Source organism: Aureobasidium pullulans (genome assembly GCF_000721785.1).
Source record: "Aureobasidium pullulans EXF-150 unplaced genomic scaffold scaffold_24, whole genome shotgun sequence".
Lineage (NCBI taxonomy): Eukaryota > Fungi > Ascomycota > Dothideomycetes > Dothideales > Saccotheciaceae > Aureobasidium > Aureobasidium pullulans.
The window spans coordinates 128,703-148,175 of record NW_021941044.1 but is presented as its reverse complement, the minus strand read 5'-3'; the positions used below and the strand labels follow the sequence as shown (position 1 = coordinate 148,175).

The following is a 19,473-nucleotide window of genomic DNA, read 5'->3' as shown; positions in this document are numbered from 1 at the left end:
AGTCTTGCGCCTCATGCAAATTGATGTAAGTGCCGCAGCCGCAGAAGCCTTCCAGACGCCTCTTTCCATACACGAGCCTGCTTTCGGTCAATGACCAGCCATGTTCAGCTTGCTTGCTGCAGCACCTCTTTCCAACTATGGCTTCGTCTCCTGTCATAGCAACTTGTGTAGCTTCGGAGGTTCCTGAATACACGAGTCTCTGTGGAGATGACCGAGCAGATACCAAGACATTGGTATAGCACAGTAAGTCAGAATCTGAGATATAAGAAGGGCAGTCGTGCCTTGTCTGTGAAGAATCATCCACAATCGGTCATCAGATCAATCCGGTCCTTCCTTCCTTCTTTATATCTCTCTTTCTTTGTCGTTCTCTTATCCAACCATCGTCACTCTTTCTTCCCACCATGCGTTATTCTTTAGCCGTTCCGGCTTTCGCAGCCTTGGCTGCTGCTCTTCCTGCTCCTCAGGAGATCGATCTTGATATGGTCATCGCACAGCCTGACATCTCCTACACCACCACTGCTTCAAGCGTCACCTACGACGTTACCTCTATCGCAGCCCAGGCCACTTCCGACATCTCTTCTATCTCTGTCGACATTAGCGCCATCGCTACTCAGACTCCCGTCGCTGTCAGAAGAAATGTCGGAAAGAGAGCTGCTTGTGCTGCTCAGCCTACCGGAGTTGCTTCTTACGCCGTCAACACCCCCGATGACACCGCATCTGCGTTCTCAGCCAACCCTTCTTTTGCTGCCGCTGCTTCCGCAGCCCCTATCCCTTCTGGTTACTCGAACACTTTCACCAACTTGAACGCCTCCAACAAGTACGTTTTTTGATGACAACTTAGATGGTTGAAGCTGACCACAGCACAGCGCCTACGGCTACATGGGATACACCGCTCTGTCTAGCTACGACACTGAGAAGTGTGCTTCCAAGTGCAGTACGTAGAAGCAGAAGAACAGCCAATGACCCATACTGACTCTCTCTAGATGCCATCAACGGCTGCATGTCCTTCAACACCTACTTTGAGAGAGACCCTTCTCTTGAGCCTGGATCTGGATGCACCGACCCTGCCAGTGTGACGATGATAAAATGCGTTTTTTGGGGTGGTCCTGTGTCGGCGTCAAACGCCAACAACTACGGACAGTACCGCAGCAAGTTCCAGTGAGTTTTGCAAAAAAATGCCTTTCATGAGGTGTATCACTAACGATTTCAAGGGTTGTTATTGCTGGCTCCAACGGCTACATGAACAACACTCTTGCTGTACCCGAAGGCTTCACCTCTGCTCAGTACCTCGGCAACGCTGCCATCAACGCTCCCCTTGACCACGAAGGTTACGACACTTTCATGGGTAGCCGCATCTTCACTGCTGGTCCCTTCAACGCTTCTCTCTGCGCCGCCCATTGTCAAGCTCAGAACACTTACAACATTGCCCACCCTCCCAACAACGGCTCTCCCGTAAAGATCTGCAACTTCTTCAACACTTACCTTCTCTATCTCAACAAGACCTCCAACAGCCAAGGCCAATACTGCTCTCTGTGAGTATATTGTTTTTTCTACCACGCATAACCTGAGCTGATTCTTGTAGTTACACTGAAGCTTGGGACTCAAGCTACGCTACCAACAAGGGCCAATACCGCGGGAACGACCACTACATGATTGAGTATTCCTACTCCTTCACCAATGCCTCAAGTGCCGGGTTCAATCCTAAGAAGGGAGACACCAACGGAGCTGTCCACCAAGCTTCTGTTGACATTCAATACGCCACTCTCCAGCCTTTCTGCTCCTCCGCCCTAGGATACAGCGCACTCCTTGCAACTGTTACTCCCACGACTGTTGTTACCCCCCTCGCCACCAGCACTGTTCTCCGCACAACCACTACTACTGCAAGCATCAACAAGCGCGCTCTGTCTACACCTGCTGTTCTGACCAAGTACCCTGCATCTATCGTCGCCAGCGCCTGTTCCATGTTGGTCAGCCAAGCTACTAGCACCTCTACCTCGACTGCTCCTGTCACCACCATCCAGGCTGCCACTCAGACCACTCTCGAAACTTCGGTGATCACCGTCACTGCTTCTCCTATTCCTAGCACTTGCGGTAACAAGGGTATCCAATATGCTTACTACGGCGGATCTCAGTACACTGAGGGCGACAACGTCAACGCTGTCTACCCCGAGCACTATGCAAACCGCAACCCCACCTGGGCCGCCGATACAACCAAGGTTGGTGGTATTGACATTAGCTCCAGCAACTCTCAAGCCATCTCGCTTTATGGTTCCAGCACACAAGTGTCTTCGCAATACTTCATCCTGAACCACCGCGGTTACGTAAGTGCAGCATTAACCAATCGAACATATAGAACACTAACAATAAGCCAGATCTTCGCTCAGGTTCCCGGTACATACACCTTCATCATCTCCAACCCTGACGACATCGTCTTCTTGTACCTCGGAGACAATGCCGTCAGCGGATGGACCAGAGGTAACGCCAATGCCGTTGCCTCTTGCTGCAGCAACTATCCCACTCGTGCTTCGACCTCATACACCCTCGAAGCAGGAGACTACCTTCCCTTCCGCATCTTCTTCGGTCAACAGGGCGGTCCCGTCAGATTTGCTTTCTCCATCACTGCTCCTGACGGCACTGTTATCCTTGACAACAACACCTCTGAGTCTGACTTTGTTGTTCAGTACTCTTGTGACGGTACTTCCGCCCCTGCCTTTGCTCCTTTCGGACAGGGTCAGTAAATCATGGATGTTCTAAAGAGGAAAACCAACAAATGACCCCAGAATGTTCGAAACACAACTTACAAGCTTCTATCAGCCATTATTTCTTAATTTTTAGTCTAATACAATAGCACGTAGTGCATGAATCATAAATCCATAACTCAACTCAGATGCATCTTTCTCTCTCGTCGTCGTGTGTGAACCATACGTTCTGTGACTTGCTCCTAGCCATCTGTCAGATGCACCAAGAGTGATCTTCCTCAACCATTGAAAGCCTTTTTGGCAGGCGATTAGTCTTGAACCCGTCGACTGAATACAGGAATTATATACTGATAACATGAGAGATCAAGCACGTACGGCCACAGTCAGCTGAAAACTGGGCATCCCGTCCGCTCTGCCATACATAAGCAGTTGAACGGCAGATTAGTACTACGGTGGGTGACCACGTGGGAATCCCTGCTGCTGTACGTTTTGCTCTTCTCTTTTGCATGTTCTTTTGTCTCATGGCTGTGAGCAGCAAGTTGGACAACCGCCTCCCCTTTTGCACCACAGAAGACGGTAGAGACTGGGGATCCAATATGGAAAGCTGAGATGAAGAAAGAGTCATACATATCGTTATTCAATTTGAGTCGTGCTACGTTGCTATGTCAAAAGAATGTGTGAGTGCAAGTCCAGCACAAGATCCTTCAGGTCATCCATCAAAGAGCCAATCTTGATCAGTAGCTCTTCGAGAACAAAATCACCAACCGCCGCTCTTGCTGTCACCTCCCTTGCCAGAATCCTTGTTGTCATTACCGGACCCCTTGCTACCTCCAGAACCCTTGTTGTCATTACCGGACCCCTTGCTACCTCCAGAACCCTTGTTGTCACTACCGGAGCCCTTCTTATCACCACCACTGCCCTTGTTGCTGTTTCCATGGTCAGATCCCGAGCCTCCCTTATCGGAGCCTTTGTTGTCGCTTCCCCAGCTGTCGCCGGATGAACCCTTGTTGTCTCCAGAATGGCCGAAGCCGCCCTTACCAGAACCTTTGTTGTCGCTGTCTTTGGAGCCATGGTCATTGCCCCAGCCCTGCTCGTTCTTAGAATCGCTGTAGCCACCATTCTTCGAATCACTGTAGCCGCCATTCTTCGAGTTGTCGTCATAGCCGCCTTGCGAGCCTCTTGCTTCGAGGCTTCGTCCAGACTTGCTGTTGTGGTTCCAGCCATTACCGTGATAATCACTGCCAGATCCCCAGCCATTGCCTCCGTGGCCAGATCCTCCCCACCAGCCACCGAAGTCGCCGTTGTTCTTCTTGTTGTTCAAGGAGTCCGCCCAGTACTGAGCATCCTTGTCGGACAGCTTACCTCCAAAGCCGCTTGCAAATTTGGAGAGATCCTTGGCAAGATCCCCCTTGTAGTCACCATCAGAAGAGTATCCACCGAAGTTCTGAAAGAAAGACTTGAAGTTGTCTGCCAGGTCGCCATCTATGGCTTGTCAGTGTGTGATTCCATCATCAAGAGGGAGACTTGGCCTACTGTAGCCATTGGAGTCACCTCTCTTCTCAGCAGGCATAGCAGCTGCAGAGCCGAGGATACTGGCCAGGGCGATGAACAGGAGGGAGTTCTTGGAAGAGACCATTTTGGTTTGTTGCTTCTTTGTCGGTGCGGGTTGGGTGAAGTATGATGAGATGATTTGGTGTTTTGGTGTTTTGATGTTCTGCTCTGATGCTGATGATGCTGATGATGATCATGGAGATGAAAGCGAGAAAGTCACCGCTATTTATCTTTTTCGTCCTCCAGATGGACACGCGGTTCAATCTCAGAAACTGCCAACGGTCAGTGCGCTCCTGCTGGGCATTCTGCGAGAACTCATGCCATTGAACGTCATGATGCTGCTTGAGATCTTCCTTTGGACGTACGAGATGCCTTGTAAGTTGTTCCGAGAATGTTGAATTCAGGCCCAAGCCAATCATTACTCTCCAAATGACACCTGATCTTGAAGACGAGATTGAATTCAGCAATTGCGAGCTCTGTGTTACACGACGCGAAGCACGTGGACCGAGTTCGAATCGACATCTGGGTCAGGAAAGAACGCAGGTCCTAGGATGTCCTGAGAGATCAACCAGCCAGTTTGTGTCGTACCAACACTCTTTTGAAATCAATGGGCACTTGCTGACGCCCCGCAAACAGGCTCATACAGATCTTAGACGCGCGTTTTGGTATCTGGAGTCCTGCCGTGCTATAGCTCAACAACGTAAGAGTTCAATGTGATGGCCCGAAGATGTAGGTCAGGTTTGGGCATACAAGCTCTCATGCTGAAACGCAGCCATGAAGTCCAGTGTAATACATATTAGCAAATCGAAACTGCGAGGCGTGGGAATCTTATACGCGAAGGATGCTAGAGCTGACTGTCAGTTGCGCCTCGTGCTGCCAAACGATCCGGTAGGTCAGAAAGTCCGAAATTCTCTTGTCCGTAGCGGCAGCATGGAATGTATAGGTTTTCGTTGCATATCAAGTTTGTTGAGGGACGTGATCGCGAGTTCTGATCAGTCGGGTCACAACCGTTTCACCTGCTGTCCTGTGATGGTATGTAACTTTGTGGTATACTTAGCGAGAACTCGACCTCCAACCTTTAATGCCAAGATAACCTGCAGCTCTCGCGAAGACATCTGTACAACGACTGGGCGTAAGCTTCTATTCTGAGTATTTCGGTAAGTCTTTTCAAAGTACATTCATCTGGGTCGAAACATCAGTCTAGTAGCCTTGGAAGACTACCTGGACTAGACAAACGGTTGATGTCTGTAGATGGCAAGACCCAAATCGAGCCAGTGTTGCTGATGCCTAGGCCGGCAATGTTCAAATCTATCATGCAGATATCTTCATGATCGATGGACAAGCGTGGGCGCATGCTTCAGGTCCGCCAGGAGAGCACAATGCCAAGTGAAGCAGTCATATTCTCATCAAAACTTCCGACCTCTGATGCTCGGGCAACATGACCGACAGGGAAGACGGAGGCGTATATGCGTGCTACTACAAGACACTCGCAGACCAGAGATGGTTGTTGAGAAGCGACGTCCGACCACAGAAGCCAGATTGACAGTATGTTGCTGCATCTGTACTCACAACATGAGCGGAGTTGAAGCAGGGGAGCCGAAGGTGAACCAGGAGTATGGAGCTCAAGCAGCAATCCGTCTTACACGACAACACCTGAAACTCAGGTGTGGTTGAGCAGGCAAGCAAAAACACACTTGCATTGAAGGCAGTCCGAAAACACGCAACTTTCTTTCAACCTTGGAGACGTGTTGTTCAGTAATGCCATCTCCGGCAAAATGGCGGCTAATTTGCAGGACGCGCCTCCCTCTTGTGCCTCCCTCTTGTGCGGGGTCTTTGTTCTTCCACGCGCGCGCCTCAGGCATCAAATAATCAATCATCGTCTCAGTCAGCTATTTTGCGATGTGGATCAACAATGTTGATACGTAGTGTGAAGGACGGTTATTTGATTCTACTGCCTCCGGTCATTGTCTCTGAATATCTCAATCGTAAAACATTGCGAGTCACTGAGTCCAATCAATTGTTGTATCACAATGAATCTTGATGTGCAATCAAGCAACCCGATATCGAAAGCACGCCATTTGACTCAAGACTGCGAAGCAACATCGGTGTCGTGAGACCTTGCCACTTGCGACAACTGACTACAGCGGTGTCGGATTAGCTTCGAACAAAGCCCATCGTCCCCGCCTGCAGATCCCCCAGGGACACCTGAGGGGTCTGTTTACTTGTTGTCGCGTTCAAGTCGGATCACCTGTTCTTGCTTTATCTAATCGATTCAGCTCTTTTGCCTTATCTGCTTTTCCTCTTTTCTCCTTACCATCGCACTGTGTTCATTACATGCTCACCACCCACGAAACACCTCGCAAGCATGGCCGCATCTCAGGCTTCAAACGCAACCGTTGGCGCTCAGAAGCGTCCCAACTTCCTTGTGATTGTTGCAGATGATCTTGGCTTCAGCGATCTCTCCTGCTTTGGCGGAGAAATCAGAACTCCAAACATTGACAAAATAGCAAGCAATGGAATTCGCTTCACCGACTTCCATGCTGCAGCTGCTTGCTCTCCATCACGCGCCATGATCATGACGGGAACGGACCACCACATCGCAGGCTTGGGTAATCTTATTGAATGGACCAATATATCCGGGCAAAATGCACCAGCAGAAGGCAACTCAAAGCGCTTCGATACCGCTCCCCAGCGAGGCATGCCTGGTTATGAAGGTTATCTCAATGAGAGAGTCGCTACACTGCCAGAGATTCTGCAAGACGCTGGCTATCTGACTCTCATATCCGGCAAATGGCACCTCGGACTCACTCCTGAGCGTAGTCCAAAGGCAAGAGGCTTTGAAAGAAGCTTTGCTCATCTGCCGGCGTGCTCAAACCATTACGCATACGAACCCCAGCTTGAGACACCTGACAAAATCCCCGATTTCATGACCATGTCTTTCATCGCTTTACATTCTGAAGATGGGGAATATGTGAAGAAGCTCCCTGATGGTTGGTACAGTAGCAACGGCTACGGAGACAAGATGCTGTCCTACTTGAAGGAACGCAACGAGAAGAAGGACGAAAGACCTTTCTTCGGATACCTTCCTTTCACAGCGCCTCACTGGCCTCTTCAAGCCCCTGATGAGTATATCGCACATTATAAAGGCGTGTACGATGAGGGACCAGAGGTTCTGAGACAGAAACGTCTGCAGAGAATGCAAGAAATCGGTCTCATTGCCCGTGGTGTTGAGCCGCATGCAGTCATCGCAGACGAGGTTAAAGCTTGGGACGCTCTAACATCTGAAGAGAAGGCCAAATCTGCCAAAGCAATGGAAGTCTTCGCTGCCATGGTCGAATGCATCGATGCCAATGTTGGCAAGGTTGTTGATTATCTTGAGCAGACTGGAGAACTTGACAACACCATGGTTTGCTTCATGTCTGATAACGGAGCCGAGGGTGCAGCTTACGAAGCATATCCAATCGTCCAAGGTCAAATGATGCAGCACCTGAAGAAGTACTACAACAACTCAATTGAGAATATCGGTCGTGGCGACAGCTTTGTCTGGTAAGCACAGGTCTTTGAATTATGTCATCAGGGATGTGGAGCTAATCCTAGACGAAAAAGGTATGGCCCTCATTGGGCACAAGCCGCAACAGCCCCGAGTAGATTGTATAAAGCCTTCACTACCGAAGGTGGTGTTCGTGTTCCGTTCGTCGCCCGCTTTCCGGCGAACGTCGAAACTCGTTCTGACGGTTTCATCGATGGTCCTGTAGAAGTCGCTAGCTCTGGTTCCCACGTCAGCGTCGAAAAGGGCAGTATCACGCATGACTTTGCTACAGTCATGGACCTTTGTCCCACTATCCTCGAAATGGCTGGTGTGGCACACCCAGCACCGAACTACAAGGGTCGTAATATCGTCCCCATGCGGGGTGAGAGCATGCTATCGTTCATTGAGGGACGATCCCACTCTACTCACTCCGAAGATCACGTCACCGGCTGGGAGACTTGTGGTCGTGCAGCTGTTCGCTGCGGTGATTGGAAGATTGTCTTCATTCCCAAGCCCAAAGGTCCCGAAAGATGGCAACTCTACAATCTTTCGAAGGATCCTGGCGAGATACACGACCTTGGTGAAGAAGATCCTGAACGTCTTGCTCGTATGATCAAGATGTGGGATCAATATGTTCTTGAAACTGGCGTGATTCCTCTAGCACCTGAGCTGGGCGCGTTCCTAGAGGCGACCGAAGCACAAATGCCTGAGAATGCCTGGATGGAGTATGAGTACTGGAAGGACGGCGCGAGGGATGAGCCTGAAAAGTTCTTCAAGCAACCTCCAAGGTTCCAGAGGACGGTCAAACCTATTTAAGCTGCAATACACTCGTCTGGTAAAGGATTTTATTACGGGCTGTAGAAGTATTGCACCTTCCATATCTACATTCAAGTGCCTTCACAGTTTGAATTCACATATTACCATGCCATCCAGAGTTGTCGTTCTCATCTTATCTAGGGAGTGGCTTATCACTCATCAGTACTTTCTCTATGAACCAATCTTCCTTGATAGGACTCGTTGGCAAGAAAGACAAGAGGCCGAACGAGGAAATGGTAGCCGTGTAGTCGACATGGAAAGAGCGGCCTTCTAATCGAGAAGAGGGAAGGTACGACGGTGGAACTTGTAGAATAAGGAAGAACGATCGACAAGACGAAAAAGGAAACATCTCGGGCAGAGGAAGTTGTAGTCCGATTCCAAAGAGAAGGAGCACTTAAGCAATACAAACAGGAAGGACAGCCGATTCATGGGAGGAAGGCGCAGTTCGGATCATCTACTCCTTCCTTTACCAACAGGTCAACTCAATTTGCTTGATGACAGACAGGTGCTGATGGCCCAGGGGTCCGGTATGTTAGAGTTACAAGAGCATCCTCAGAAATTGTTAGACTTTAGTTGATCTGAAGAGACCATGTGGCTAGTCTGTTTTGCACCAGTATCGCAACATCGCACAAGCATAGCCTGAAAACCCATCCAGTCGGCAAGCATTACGACCGGCTCTTCATGAGCCGAGTACTTTTTGCAGTATTCAAAAGATATGAAGGGCGCGGCTCAGGAATAGGTCAAAGGTTCGTGCTGAATTGTTGTCTCAAAATAACAATTGGCCAGTAGTAATTCGCATCCGGGTGTGGGCATCCATCTTCTCTTATTGTTGCTCTTCTCTTGTGACAACAGGTCACGGTCGGAGAGCTGAGAATCTTTGCGACTAGAGAAATGGACGATTTTTCCCAAGGATCGGGAGGATTATGAGTGCTGGAAACAATGCTGAGGCTGGCGAATAACGAAAGCCATGCAGGGGCAAACACAATCTGGAGCTCTCGACCACAATCAATAGTTCTGGTCTTTGAGGTGATCCTAAAACCTAGCAGTCAAGATCGAATAGTGAACAAGATTGTGACCGGACCTTTGCTCCGAGCAGCAAGGCGCGACTTTGCGGCTCCGCGAGGCGAGCCAGGTTCCTGGGTCGATCGATAGACGCCGTACAGGGCTGTAGGAATACATCAGTGTGTGCTAGCCCTAGCACATGGGCGTTAGTGGTGGGATGAATTGGGGGCCAAAAACCAAGACGAAGCTACTGTTTGGTTGCATCCTTTGTTGTGAAACTTGCATTCCATTGGGGTGGGTGTCGAATGCGGGCTTGGTAGGGTGCCAACAGATCGGGTGCCATGGATTTTTGCTCGTCTATCATGTGTATGTTTTGTCGTTTGAATTATTTCAGGCGTGATTGGCTGAGCACGGAAATGGAAGATATATTTGGAAGGCCATCTATGTCGTCGCGGCCGTGGAAAGTAGAAGCAAAGTGAAAGCACGGTATTCGCCGCAGGTTTGAGATTTGGGCAGAAGAATACTCCGTACTTATATAATTGATCGATCCATGAGAATGTCATTCAAGCTTTACGACAGCAACTCCGGTTGGTGTGTGTGGCGCAGCAGTCACTAATCGCGATTAGAAGACGCCAGGGACTGTTGTAAACAAGAGATTTCGTGGTCAGCTAGAAGGCACCAACGGGGTAGCTTAGATCTCCGGCGGGTAGATCGTAGTAGTCGTTTGACAGACGCGACGCAGGCAAGGGTTCAGAAGTTCTTAGTTGAATAGGCAAGACGGTGCCGTAGTCGCGGAGGCTAGAGGGAGTGCTAAAACAAAGTAGATTGGAGTTTGCTTTGCCTAGTGTCGAGCTCTTCAGCTCGTTCCTTGCCAGACACTTGCGCGCCGTACCGCTGCACGGTACATCCGTCGAATGTCGATTGCCAGCTGCTTATATTCATGCTTAATTCTTCTAGCCGCGCGAACCCATGTCTATCTTTTGACTTCTGACCGCGCAAGAGACGATTCCGAAGTCCGGGGCTCACTAAAAGCAGTACTTACTGCTGGTGAGCCGGCGCCAGTGAAAGCGATTAAGCAAGCATGTCTCTGTTGCCGCCAGAGTTGGTTGCCTGTCGGCGCGTTGGATTGCTTTTGACTAGACCAAACACTACATCGTCCGCTGCTGGCTTACGCATCGGCGTGCGTATCTAGCTAGTCGACCTTTATGAAACGGCTGGTTGACTACTTGTTGGTAGTGTCCCATGAACACGTGGAAGCCTAATGAATAAGGTCGCGATAGTTTGCTAACCACGGCGGGTTTCAAAACGGACGACGGCTTCCTCTGGTGCTGCTGACCATTTGTTAGGCCGCCCTCTTGTTCCACGACTATTTAAACCATGCTTGCACCTTGATGTTTTCAACTTGATATTGATTGTTTTTGTTCATTTCGCAATGTGAAAAAATCTGGACTCGTTACACTTCAACACCGCATCATTTCTGCCAAACCACAAGAACGTAAACCGAGACAAAGTCCATCCACCCAGATACCTCATGCGTCGCAGAGAAGTAAAAGCAGGAGCTGAATAGCTCACCGTCCATGCCAAAAATACAACTACACTCAAAGCTGCTCTCCGATCTTCGAAGACTCTCTGGTCGATGCGCAATGAATTACAAAAGACAGAAATCGAATTGAATACGCCGAAAATGATACCCGCCAGAACCAAAGAAATGGAGACTTCGATTAGGAAATGTGACTCAGGTGAAGGTATCTTGGAAAAAAACAGTGCTTCCGACCACCGAGCGAGATGAATTTTGCGATGATGAGCAAGGTGCGGTTCGTCAAGACCCTTGTACACTACAAGGCCAATTTGAAAGACGAGCAACAGGAGTCGTCCTGCCCCACACAGTTTTGATGATGCTGATCGAACTTGGCAGAAGAGGCAACGACACGGGTGCCTGGTCCGGGAGGCGGACTGAAAGGAGAGATGCATCAACAAGTCGTAAGGAAAGATGAGAAGATTACTGGTTGTGTCGGTATGCCTGATTCTGGGGTTGTTCAGGATCTAGTATCCCGTCAGTTTCAACATTATTAGTGTCGGACATGAGGTCTCTAACGTTGCTGGTAGATTTGGCCGCCCTGGGCATACGGGCTTTGAGGGTAGCCTCCATTGGTGGCGTACATCTGACCAGCTGGGTAGGACTGCGCTCCGTCGACTTGTTGCTGTGACGGGGTGTATTGCTGAGGAGTGGGTGGTGCGGCAGGGGCGTAGCCGATAGGTGGCAGTTGAGCACTGCTCATGGCCTGAGGAGGCATCATATGTTGTTGGGGGTACTGTGCCGGAGCAGGCTGGGTCGGGGTGCCGGCTTCTTGGGCGGCGCGACCGACCTCCTGGCGTTGGCGCTCCTCTTCCTGCTTGCGGGCGTTCTCCTCCTCCTTCTTTTTGGCCTTCCACTCCTTGCGGATTTCTTTGAATTCTGTACGTGGTGAGTTAGCGCGGTCCAACCACGTGCGGCTTGTGTTACGGGGTGCATGCGCTAAGGGGATTTAAGCATGGCTGGCGTGCTAGCTTCCGCGACAAGGAGGGTGGTTTAACCAACCCAGCGGTCGGGGTAAGCACTAAAAAAATAATGCGACACTGCGACGCAGAATGCGTGCGATTTAACAATGGTTTTTGCTGTGTTTGCATACCTTCGGGGGTGCGTTTTGCGCCATGCGATTGCATAGTAACATGGGCATTCAGGTGGTTCAGCGTGCCATATGCCTTTTCACAGCCATTCCATCCGCACTTATACATGCGCTCAATCTCCTCATATCGACGACGTGGACGCTTGTGCTGCTGTGCACCTGGGATGGGTACAAATGAATATACGGTAGACATTGGGTGGCCGCCCTGCAAATGGTCAGAATAACGCGTTCCGACGCGTCAATGGAGTCTTACAAAGCTATGACTTACATGCGGAGGTCTGGGGACGGCGGCTGCCATTCCTGGCGGTCCACCGGCGGCTGACACGGGCGCATAATGCATAGGTTGAGCGTGGTAGGCACCCCATTCGGGGCGCGGCGCGTACATGGGTGCGCCGGGCTGGCCGGGGTATTGGTGCATCTCATGCTGGGGAGGGTAGGGAGAGTATGCGTGCTGCTGGGGGTATTGCGGGTTGTGTGCAGCTATCGTGGGATCTATGGCAATGGCCGAGTCAGAACGCGTGTCGCGCAACGCGCTGGCAAGAGGCAAGGACCGACTTGATTGAGCCATTGCGGCGTGTGGGTGGCCACCTGGCTGCTGGTATCGCGGGGCGCCCTGCTCGGGGTACGGTCTTTGGGGTTGTTGCTGTTGGCCTTGGGGTTGCTGCTGGTACTCGGGGAAAGAAGCAGAGCGCGCAGACTGTCGGACGCGTGAGCAATCAGCACTGCGGGAGCTGGCGGTAGAGGACAGGGAGGGTCTTACGTCTGGGTGGTACTGGGCAGCTTGGTTCTGGTCTGGGGAGGACAGGGTCTCAGAAAGGTTGCCGGTATAGGACGAGGAAGCGTAGGGCGAATTCAAACCTGGCTGGGAGTACTCTTGCTTCAGCGGCGCCTGCTGTGAATAGTCTTGCTGGCGAGCGTCCATTGACTGCGGATGGCCGTTCATCTGTTGCGACGCGAGTAGCGCGCTTAGAGACGTGTCGGTAGCGGGCTGGGCTGGTGAAGTGGTGTAGGTCGGGGACATGCTACGCCAAAAGCAGAGTCGCGGTCGAGGGTTAAGCACTACTGCTAGTGAGGGGACTTGGAGGGTAGACGAAAACGCTGGCGGCGGCGCGTTGCGGACAGGCAGGTAGTTAGCGAGCAGCCCAAGAAAGGTTGTGTTTTCGCCCAAGGAAATATGATGTGCATAAGCCGACAAGCTCCACCAAAAAAACGATGATCTGGCGCGGCAGTGGAGCGGTGTAGTGCACAAAAGATTCCCGAAGACGGACTGGCCTGACGCTGGGCGATAAAAAACGGCGGGAGACGGCGCGCGTTTTTGACAGATCAGTACGGCAAGCCCGGACGGCGAGCGAGACTAGGGGGCGACAAGGGCTGCCCGTGTCGATGGATTTACGGTTACGATAGAGTGAGCCTAGTGTGCAAGTGTGGGCCAGCTGCCACAAATCATGCGTGAGACGGCGTCAAACTCTATTTGATGATGATCTCTGCGAAATCAAGACGGTGGCTCGTGTGTCGGGATGAGAGTGTCGCGGCACAAGGCCAAGAAAAGCAGCAACAAGAGAGGGGTGTGCTGCCGGAACCATTACACACCGACGACTCGACGACGGCGATGGAGGCGGAAAATGTGACAGGTTGCAAAGTGGACAGGCACGAATGGAACCTGACGACTTTCTTGATCTTGCGTCTTTGGGCTGGCTGTCCGGGCTGGACCTGCTTCTAAACGCGTTCCCTGTGAACTCCTTCCACCTCTCTGCTTACGGCTCACTTTACACACTGGACTCTTGTTCCTCACTCGGTATTGTGCATCGAATCACGCCCGGCTCCTCCCGCACGTAAGCGGAAGCACTCGAGTGTGCCCGAGAGACCTTTCTCGGTCTGCTCATCTTCCTTTGGGAACCATTGTGCGAGCATGGCACACGCAGACACGCGCAGCCTGCATGCACCCGCCCAGATTTAGAAGGAGACAATCGCTATTTCGTGCTCCCCCGCGATGCTCCGCTGTATCATGAATTCCCTCGCTTTACGGACGAGAGGCAATCAATCGAGATACCTGCCACTCTATCGCTCTCAACCTCTGCCATTTCACATCAATCTGTTGCTGCATCTCGACTCGCAACACTGCCCATCGCTTGTCGTCTTCCCTCTTCGCGACGTCACTCATGCATTGCATAGTGGGACTGTTACACTGGAATGATTAACGGCGCTCAAAAGCATTTGATGAATAACCATTCCGATAGCGCTAACCCACATGTGCAGTAAGACATGAGTCGCTCCGTGCGTGAAAAGGCTTGAGCTGCCGATGCTTTGACCGTCTCCTGCGTTTACGCGAATCCACTTCATATCAGTCTTTCTCCGGTGCTGGTCTAGAAGGACTCAAAGGCCTCTTGACTCTTGACTCGAGCCTCTACATTCGACTTATTCGATGCGCTCAATCATGAGTCGATGATCGTTCAGCGTGCTGATGGCCTTGTGTTCCTTATCGATCCTGTCAATTGGCTTGCAACTGTTCTACGCAGCTTCTGTCTGCCTTAACCAATGCCCAGATCGCCGGCCAGTTGCTCAGCTACTTTTCGCCATTCGGCCATAGCTCGCTGATATACCAACTTCGACCTTCATGTGTTTGAGGACAACGACGATCACCGTGCAAGCGAACCGGCCGGCAATAACTCTTGATAGCGCAATGCGGGGAAGAACTCGTCTCAGTCTCTGACTCTCTGCATCCATTGCCTTGTATCTTGGTCTGAAGGACGGGACATGTGCAGACGGCCTATCTTGTTATCCCGGACGCGTCCGTCTAACATAGATTGTTGAAAGTCATGATGCTCCCATACTGTCTCGAGTCAGGACTTACAGGGAGAAGATCTGTGGATGTCGACAAGGACACCAGCAATTTGGGGACCAGAGAAACGGTCGTTACCATATCTTCAAGTATTCTCCGCATCATAGATGAGGATATTCTGGCCAACCTGCGTATGCCACCTTTCTCTAGATATCACGTAAATGTGAGATTGCGCTCTCCCAATTGGGTAGCATACCACGAATCGAAGCGTGCTCGTGTATGTTCTTCGATCAAATCCACTTCGTTCGACATTGGCATTTCGCTTAGTAGAGACGTGTCACATCCGAATGTAACTTGCAACGGTATCATTCTCATAGAATCACGGCAATTGACTATTCTTGATGACTGCTATTGGCCAGGGGCGCTTGGACTCTGATATTCTCCTACTTTATTGCTGCGCCATTGGCTGGTCACAAGATGTGGCCCAGGCCGTGTTTTCGGCCACGAATTCCCGTGGCGGTGAGAAGAAGATTGAAAGCTGACGCTGACATGTTTCAATAATAATGGCGTTGGTCATTAGCAGGAACAATTTGTCCTTCTCGGCACGAGAGAACGGGAAAGGGGTCTGAGAGATGTAGTGAAGAAAAAAGCCATCAGACCCTTCTTCCACTGTAAAACAAGCTACACATGACCATCTGCAAGGCAGTCATCTTTACATGCATGTAGCACGTGTTTGCCTAATTTCTTCAACTGACGCTAATCCTTACAGCCGCATCGAAGAAATCTGGGATACAGCAGCAAGCGTGGTTTTCTGAGGGCCGGCGTGGGAGACCGGTGCAATCGATCTGCTCGGCCGGGACCTGACGACCGGACGCCAGGTGCCAGGGCTTTTTGTCGTTGGCTCTTTCCGCGTAGCCGTCCACCGAAATGATTGCCGCTCCAAGATTGCCTCTAGCGTGCCACGTCCTCAACACCTGCAACAACACTGACCCTTGCGTGAGCCGGTATGCTAACGCAAGATCTGAAATAATCGTTTGAAGTTGCTCATAAGATACAGTATTGAATGTCTCAGCCTCCTTCATGGCTTGAAGGACTATCAGTGCGATACTACGAGTACTACCCAGGCACAGCTGTGAGACGGTAATTTCGCAGACGAAGAGGTGCATTATGCAGGCTGCACGGTCTAACACTCCACCGATGATGAACCTTTTTCAGATCGTAGTCTGATTCTACATGTATCATCTGATGTTCCGCCGAGCCCCAAACGCTCGAACACCGGGCGGAGGACGACAGACCCTGAGTACGGATGTGGACCGGAGCCGTACGGCATTCGCAGGTTGCGATCAACTCTCGTCAGGAGAATTGGCATCTTCGCCTCCGCAGTCGAGTCATCAAGCACGAAAAAGGACATTACAACCCAGGAAACTCTATTTGATTGCCTTCATGCAAGGAATGCAGATGCAGAGAGCGTCATGAAATCTGCACGACCGCCTTATGGATATTATTCTACACAATAGCGTGGGCGTATCATGTATCGAGTACCGCAGTACAAGCGTTACTCGAGTACAGTACCACAGCCTCTAAGCGTCTTTCGGAATAGGCAGTGCGGGAGATGGCAGCGACGGCGCGCCTGTCAGTATGCACGAATATGCAAGGACCCACGATTCTGGAGGGCCAAGTTTCAGCATCTTTGGTTAAACCCGAGTGCTATTCTACAGGAACGAGAGCAAAGCTCAAGGCCTTCGATTGCGTCTTAGGGTCCGTCCCGACCTCAGAATCCAGATGATCATTCATCGCCATACTGCTTTCCAAGCAGGATTCGGATCCACAGTCTCTATTATATGCAGGTTTTCCTCGTCTAACGAAAGGTTGGTCAAAATCAGCGACGTCCCTGCAGCCGCTCACTACCAAGTATCTCAATGACCTCCCCAATCTCTGCCAGCATTGCTCTGTCGACGTACGTAAGAGCAAGAAGCACACACGCCACTGCCTCTCTGTTCAACCGTTCAAGTGGGTTGAGGACTCCGTGCGGTGTTGCCTGGATCCAATGTGTCTATTTGACCCTGCTTTGGATGTTTCAATCATGGTCTAGCTTGCTAAGTGGCAGCATGGCAACGGCATTGGTGAGGAGGACAAAGTGACCGTGCTATGGCTCGTTGTGCTTCCAGGCCCTTGTCGGATGGAACCTCGTGTCGCATCTTGACGGATTCTCCGCCAGCATCTTGACAGTGAGAACGCTGATGCGCAAGAGTCGAGGTGCCTTATTCCATCGCGGCACACAAGACCTTCTCCCCGATCGGTCTTCGTTGTGTCCGTATTGATCCTCACTGCCTACTTGCTCTCGCCGACGGCACTGCCCTATGCATCTATCGTCGCGCGGAACAGCGATCGATGACATCTCGCTCAACAGATCGAATGTAGTCAATATTCATTGGAATTGGAATAGCACTCTTTGCTATGGTACATCACGTTGCCGCACATGGTTGGCCGCGCTCGAGTAAGAAGACACGCCACCTCTGTTTCCTTTTTGATATGAACATTGCGGCTGCAAGGTTCATGTACACTCGGCCGAAATCCATAGGGCAAAAATATCTCGACAGGGTCACAATGAACGGACATGCATATACTTCATCAGGTTTTCTAAAACCTTGTGTCTGCATTCGATGGGTTCAACCCAGTGCTTATTGACTGACCCGCACGAAGAAAATGCAAGTACGGAGTACAACTCATATAAATTACATCTTGAACCGAGTCAAGCCCTCCTGCAAGTACCAACATCCCGTGTCGTGGTCTTTCGACCCTGACGCTGCTCGCTTACGTCTTCGAGGTGCATCTTCTGGGTCAACATCTCATGTACAGAGTCGCTTTCCGTCTTTAGCCTTCTACAACCGCTTGTCCTCATATTCCAGACTCAAAATCCCCTTGAACGATCATCTCGGACCGTCTTGGAGTGTATGTACGACGTGGCAGAATCTGGACCTTCTCTGCTAAATGCTGCATCTTACATTCTGGCCAGATATGTGTCGGGCCGACTTTAACATAACTGTCGCTGGCCCGTCTGCATCTATTCGTTACGTTTGATGTATCAAGGAGCAACAGCGCGCACAATGCCTTGGATATTCTCGAGCCGCTCTCACCAGGACTCAGGAGGTTGCTTCTAGGCACATCACTCTGCGGGCTCATCTATTACCCTTTCCGGTAGACAGCATGCTCGTCTCGATATCACATTTACATTGTTGAGTACCTCTCCCGTTATCAAGCGAAACACCTCGTCAAGTGGAACTGCCTAATTCGTGATTTCTCAATCCATCTGCACTTGGCATTACTCACAATCACCATAGCAAAAAGGAAGCGTGCCAAATACCGCGACAGAGGAACATGGTGTTTTGGGATCTGTCCGTTCGGGTCTCCATCAATGTCATGAATGAAGTGCTCTAGCCGCAATATGCGAAGCAATTAAATAAACTTTTATGCTCGTCTTGCGTGCCTTCCAATCAAGAATTCTTCTCTACAGTAACACACCACACCAGCCATCTCTTTAATGCAAACAAAATGGCTTCCTGCGTCCGCATCCGCATCCTCTTACACGCAGGATTGCCTCAGCCTCCCCCCTCTCACGTCGCAATCCTGTCCTGATCCTTCGCCTATCGATTCAGAGAGAGAGTCCCATGCTGCAGGAGTTGGCTCCATTAATATCACCGGAGTTGTTCTCCTGTACTTACCCTACTCGTCTTTTCGGCTCACTCGGGTCGGTCAGTGTATCCTCACTCTCTGCGATATTGTCGCTCTCTGCTATCCACTCGTCTGCCCTCACATGTTGGTTTCCCCATTCTTTAGATGTCTGTTTCTAATAATTCTTGCGCCACCGACTACATGCCCAATCCCACCTTCCCAATGTATACACATGATCCCGCTGGAGGAATACGAAGGGCAGAAGCATGTTCATGTTGCAAACCCTTGCGGCCGTAAAACAAAATATTGATACCAAGAGTTTGTTCTTGTCTTTGAACGTCATGGTCATCCAAAAACCGCGGCGCGTCTCGCGCAACGGAACAATTCGCGGAAAGAACTCCATGGTCCATCAAGCCACCAACCACCTTCAACCACATGCTTTCCTTTTTCTCTGCGCAGCCGCAGCCCGTGAACAATGATCCCGTGAAGCCTTGTTGCCTTTACGCACGTAAAAAGTCTCCTCCCTCACAACCGGTGTGCATGAACGGAGGAGATCAGGACAAAGCAAAGAAAAAACGCAATTCTTACCGATGGGCGAGTCGAATCGGAGAATTGATTTCCTGATCCTGCCAGGACCTGCCACCACCACACCCTGCTTTTGATAGTTCCCCCTCTGGAATCCCAAACTCTATTTTCTGCTGCTCATCGCCATCTCACGTTCATCGGTTGTTTGCTTTATGCGTTCCTTCCTTCTGTTTT

The 19,473-nt window shown here is 50.8% G+C and overlaps 8 protein-coding genes across 8 annotated transcripts; 4 read left to right on the top strand and 4 right to left on the bottom strand.

Annotated features, from left to right (window-relative positions):
- Positions 1–401: 401 nt before the first annotated feature.
- Positions 402–2,738, top strand: M438DRAFT_399788 (uncharacterized protein; the record flags this gene model as incomplete). The annotated part of the gene is made up of 6 exons (XM_029909433.1): positions 402–817; positions 867–934; positions 984–1,158; positions 1,212–1,532; positions 1,583–2,321; positions 2,373–2,738. 6 exons carry the CDS (start codon positions 402–404, stop codon positions 2,736–2,738), a joined length of 2,085 nt encoding a protein of 694 aa, XP_029756720.1.
- Positions 2,739–3,056: 318 nt separating this feature from the next.
- On the top strand, positions 3,057–3,230 carry M438DRAFT_385750 (uncharacterized protein; the record flags this gene model as incomplete). The annotated part of the gene is made up of 1 exon (XM_029908976.1): positions 3,057–3,230. A coding segment is annotated over one exon (174 nt), but the record flags the coding sequence as incomplete, so codon positions are not given.
- Positions 3,231–3,353: 123 nt separating this feature from the next.
- M438DRAFT_408648 (uncharacterized protein) lies at positions 3,354–4,516 on the bottom strand. Its single transcript, XM_029909966.1, has 2 exons — positions 4,233–4,516; positions 3,354–4,181 (listed from the first exon to the last, which is right to left on the bottom strand). Exons 1-2 carry the CDS (start codon positions 4,333–4,335, stop codon positions 3,457–3,459), a joined length of 828 nt encoding a protein of 275 aa, XP_029756718.1. The 5' UTR covers positions 4,336–4,516; the 3' UTR covers positions 3,354–3,456.
- A 2,099-nt stretch (positions 4,517–6,615) lies between these two features.
- M438DRAFT_377403 (alkaline phosphatase-like protein) lies at positions 6,616–8,595 on the top strand (the record flags this gene model as incomplete). Its single annotated transcript, XM_029908735.1, has 2 exons — positions 6,616–7,796; positions 7,857–8,595. The coding sequence occupies 2 exons, from the start codon at positions 6,616–6,618 to the stop codon at positions 8,593–8,595; spliced, it is 1,920 nt and encodes a 639-aa protein (XP_029756717.1).
- A 3,092-nt stretch (positions 8,596–11,687) lies between these two features.
- M438DRAFT_281587 (uncharacterized protein) lies at positions 11,688–13,284 on the bottom strand (the record flags this gene model as incomplete). Its single annotated transcript, XM_029901252.1, has 4 exons — positions 11,688–12,052; positions 12,267–12,468; positions 12,532–12,960; positions 13,024–13,284. The coding sequence occupies 4 exons, from the start codon at positions 13,282–13,284 to the stop codon at positions 11,688–11,690; spliced, it is 1,257 nt and encodes a 418-aa protein (XP_029756716.1).
- A 1,304-nt stretch (positions 13,285–14,588) lies between these two features.
- On the bottom strand, positions 14,589–15,281 carry M438DRAFT_348763 (uncharacterized protein). Its single transcript, XM_029906225.1, has one exon. It carries the CDS (start codon positions 14,985–14,987, stop codon positions 14,823–14,825), a length of 165 nt encoding a protein of 54 aa, XP_029756715.1. The 5' UTR covers positions 14,988–15,281; the 3' UTR covers positions 14,589–14,822.
- Positions 15,282–15,695: 414 nt separating this feature from the next.
- M438DRAFT_358709 (uncharacterized protein) lies at positions 15,696–16,453 on the bottom strand (the record flags this gene model as incomplete). The annotated part of the gene is made up of 3 exons (XM_029907282.1): positions 15,696–15,752; positions 15,798–16,248; positions 16,338–16,453. 3 exons carry the CDS (start codon positions 16,451–16,453, stop codon positions 15,696–15,698), a joined length of 624 nt encoding a protein of 207 aa, XP_029756714.1.
- Positions 16,454–16,835: 382 nt separating this feature from the next.
- On the top strand, positions 16,836–17,376 carry M438DRAFT_348762 (uncharacterized protein). Its single transcript, XM_029906224.1, has one exon. The coding sequence runs from the start codon at positions 16,962–16,964 to the stop codon at positions 17,181–17,183; it is 222 nt and encodes a 73-aa protein (XP_029756713.1). The 5' UTR covers positions 16,836–16,961; the 3' UTR covers positions 17,184–17,376.
- The last annotated feature ends 2,097 nt before the right edge of the window (positions 17,377–19,473 follow it).

What these genes read in the sequence shown, in the direction of transcription:
- M438DRAFT_408648 (XM_029909966.1), bottom strand. Translation starts at nt 4,335, where the DNA reads ATGGTCTCTTCCAAGAACTCCCTCCTGTTCATCGCCCTGGCCAGTATC. An exon ending in AGGTGACTCCAATGGCTACA is followed by an intron (nt 4,182 to 4,232) that starts GTAGGCCAAGTC and finishes GACAAGCCATAG; the next exon opens with ATGGCGACCTGGCAGACAAC.
- M438DRAFT_348763 (XM_029906225.1), bottom strand. Translation starts at nt 14,987, where the DNA reads ATGGATGCAGAGAGTCAGAGACTGAGACGAGTTCTTCCCCGCATTGCG.
- M438DRAFT_348762 (XM_029906224.1), top strand. Translation starts at nt 16,962, where the DNA reads ATGACCTCCCCAATCTCTGCCAGCATTGCTCTGTCGACGTACGTAAGA.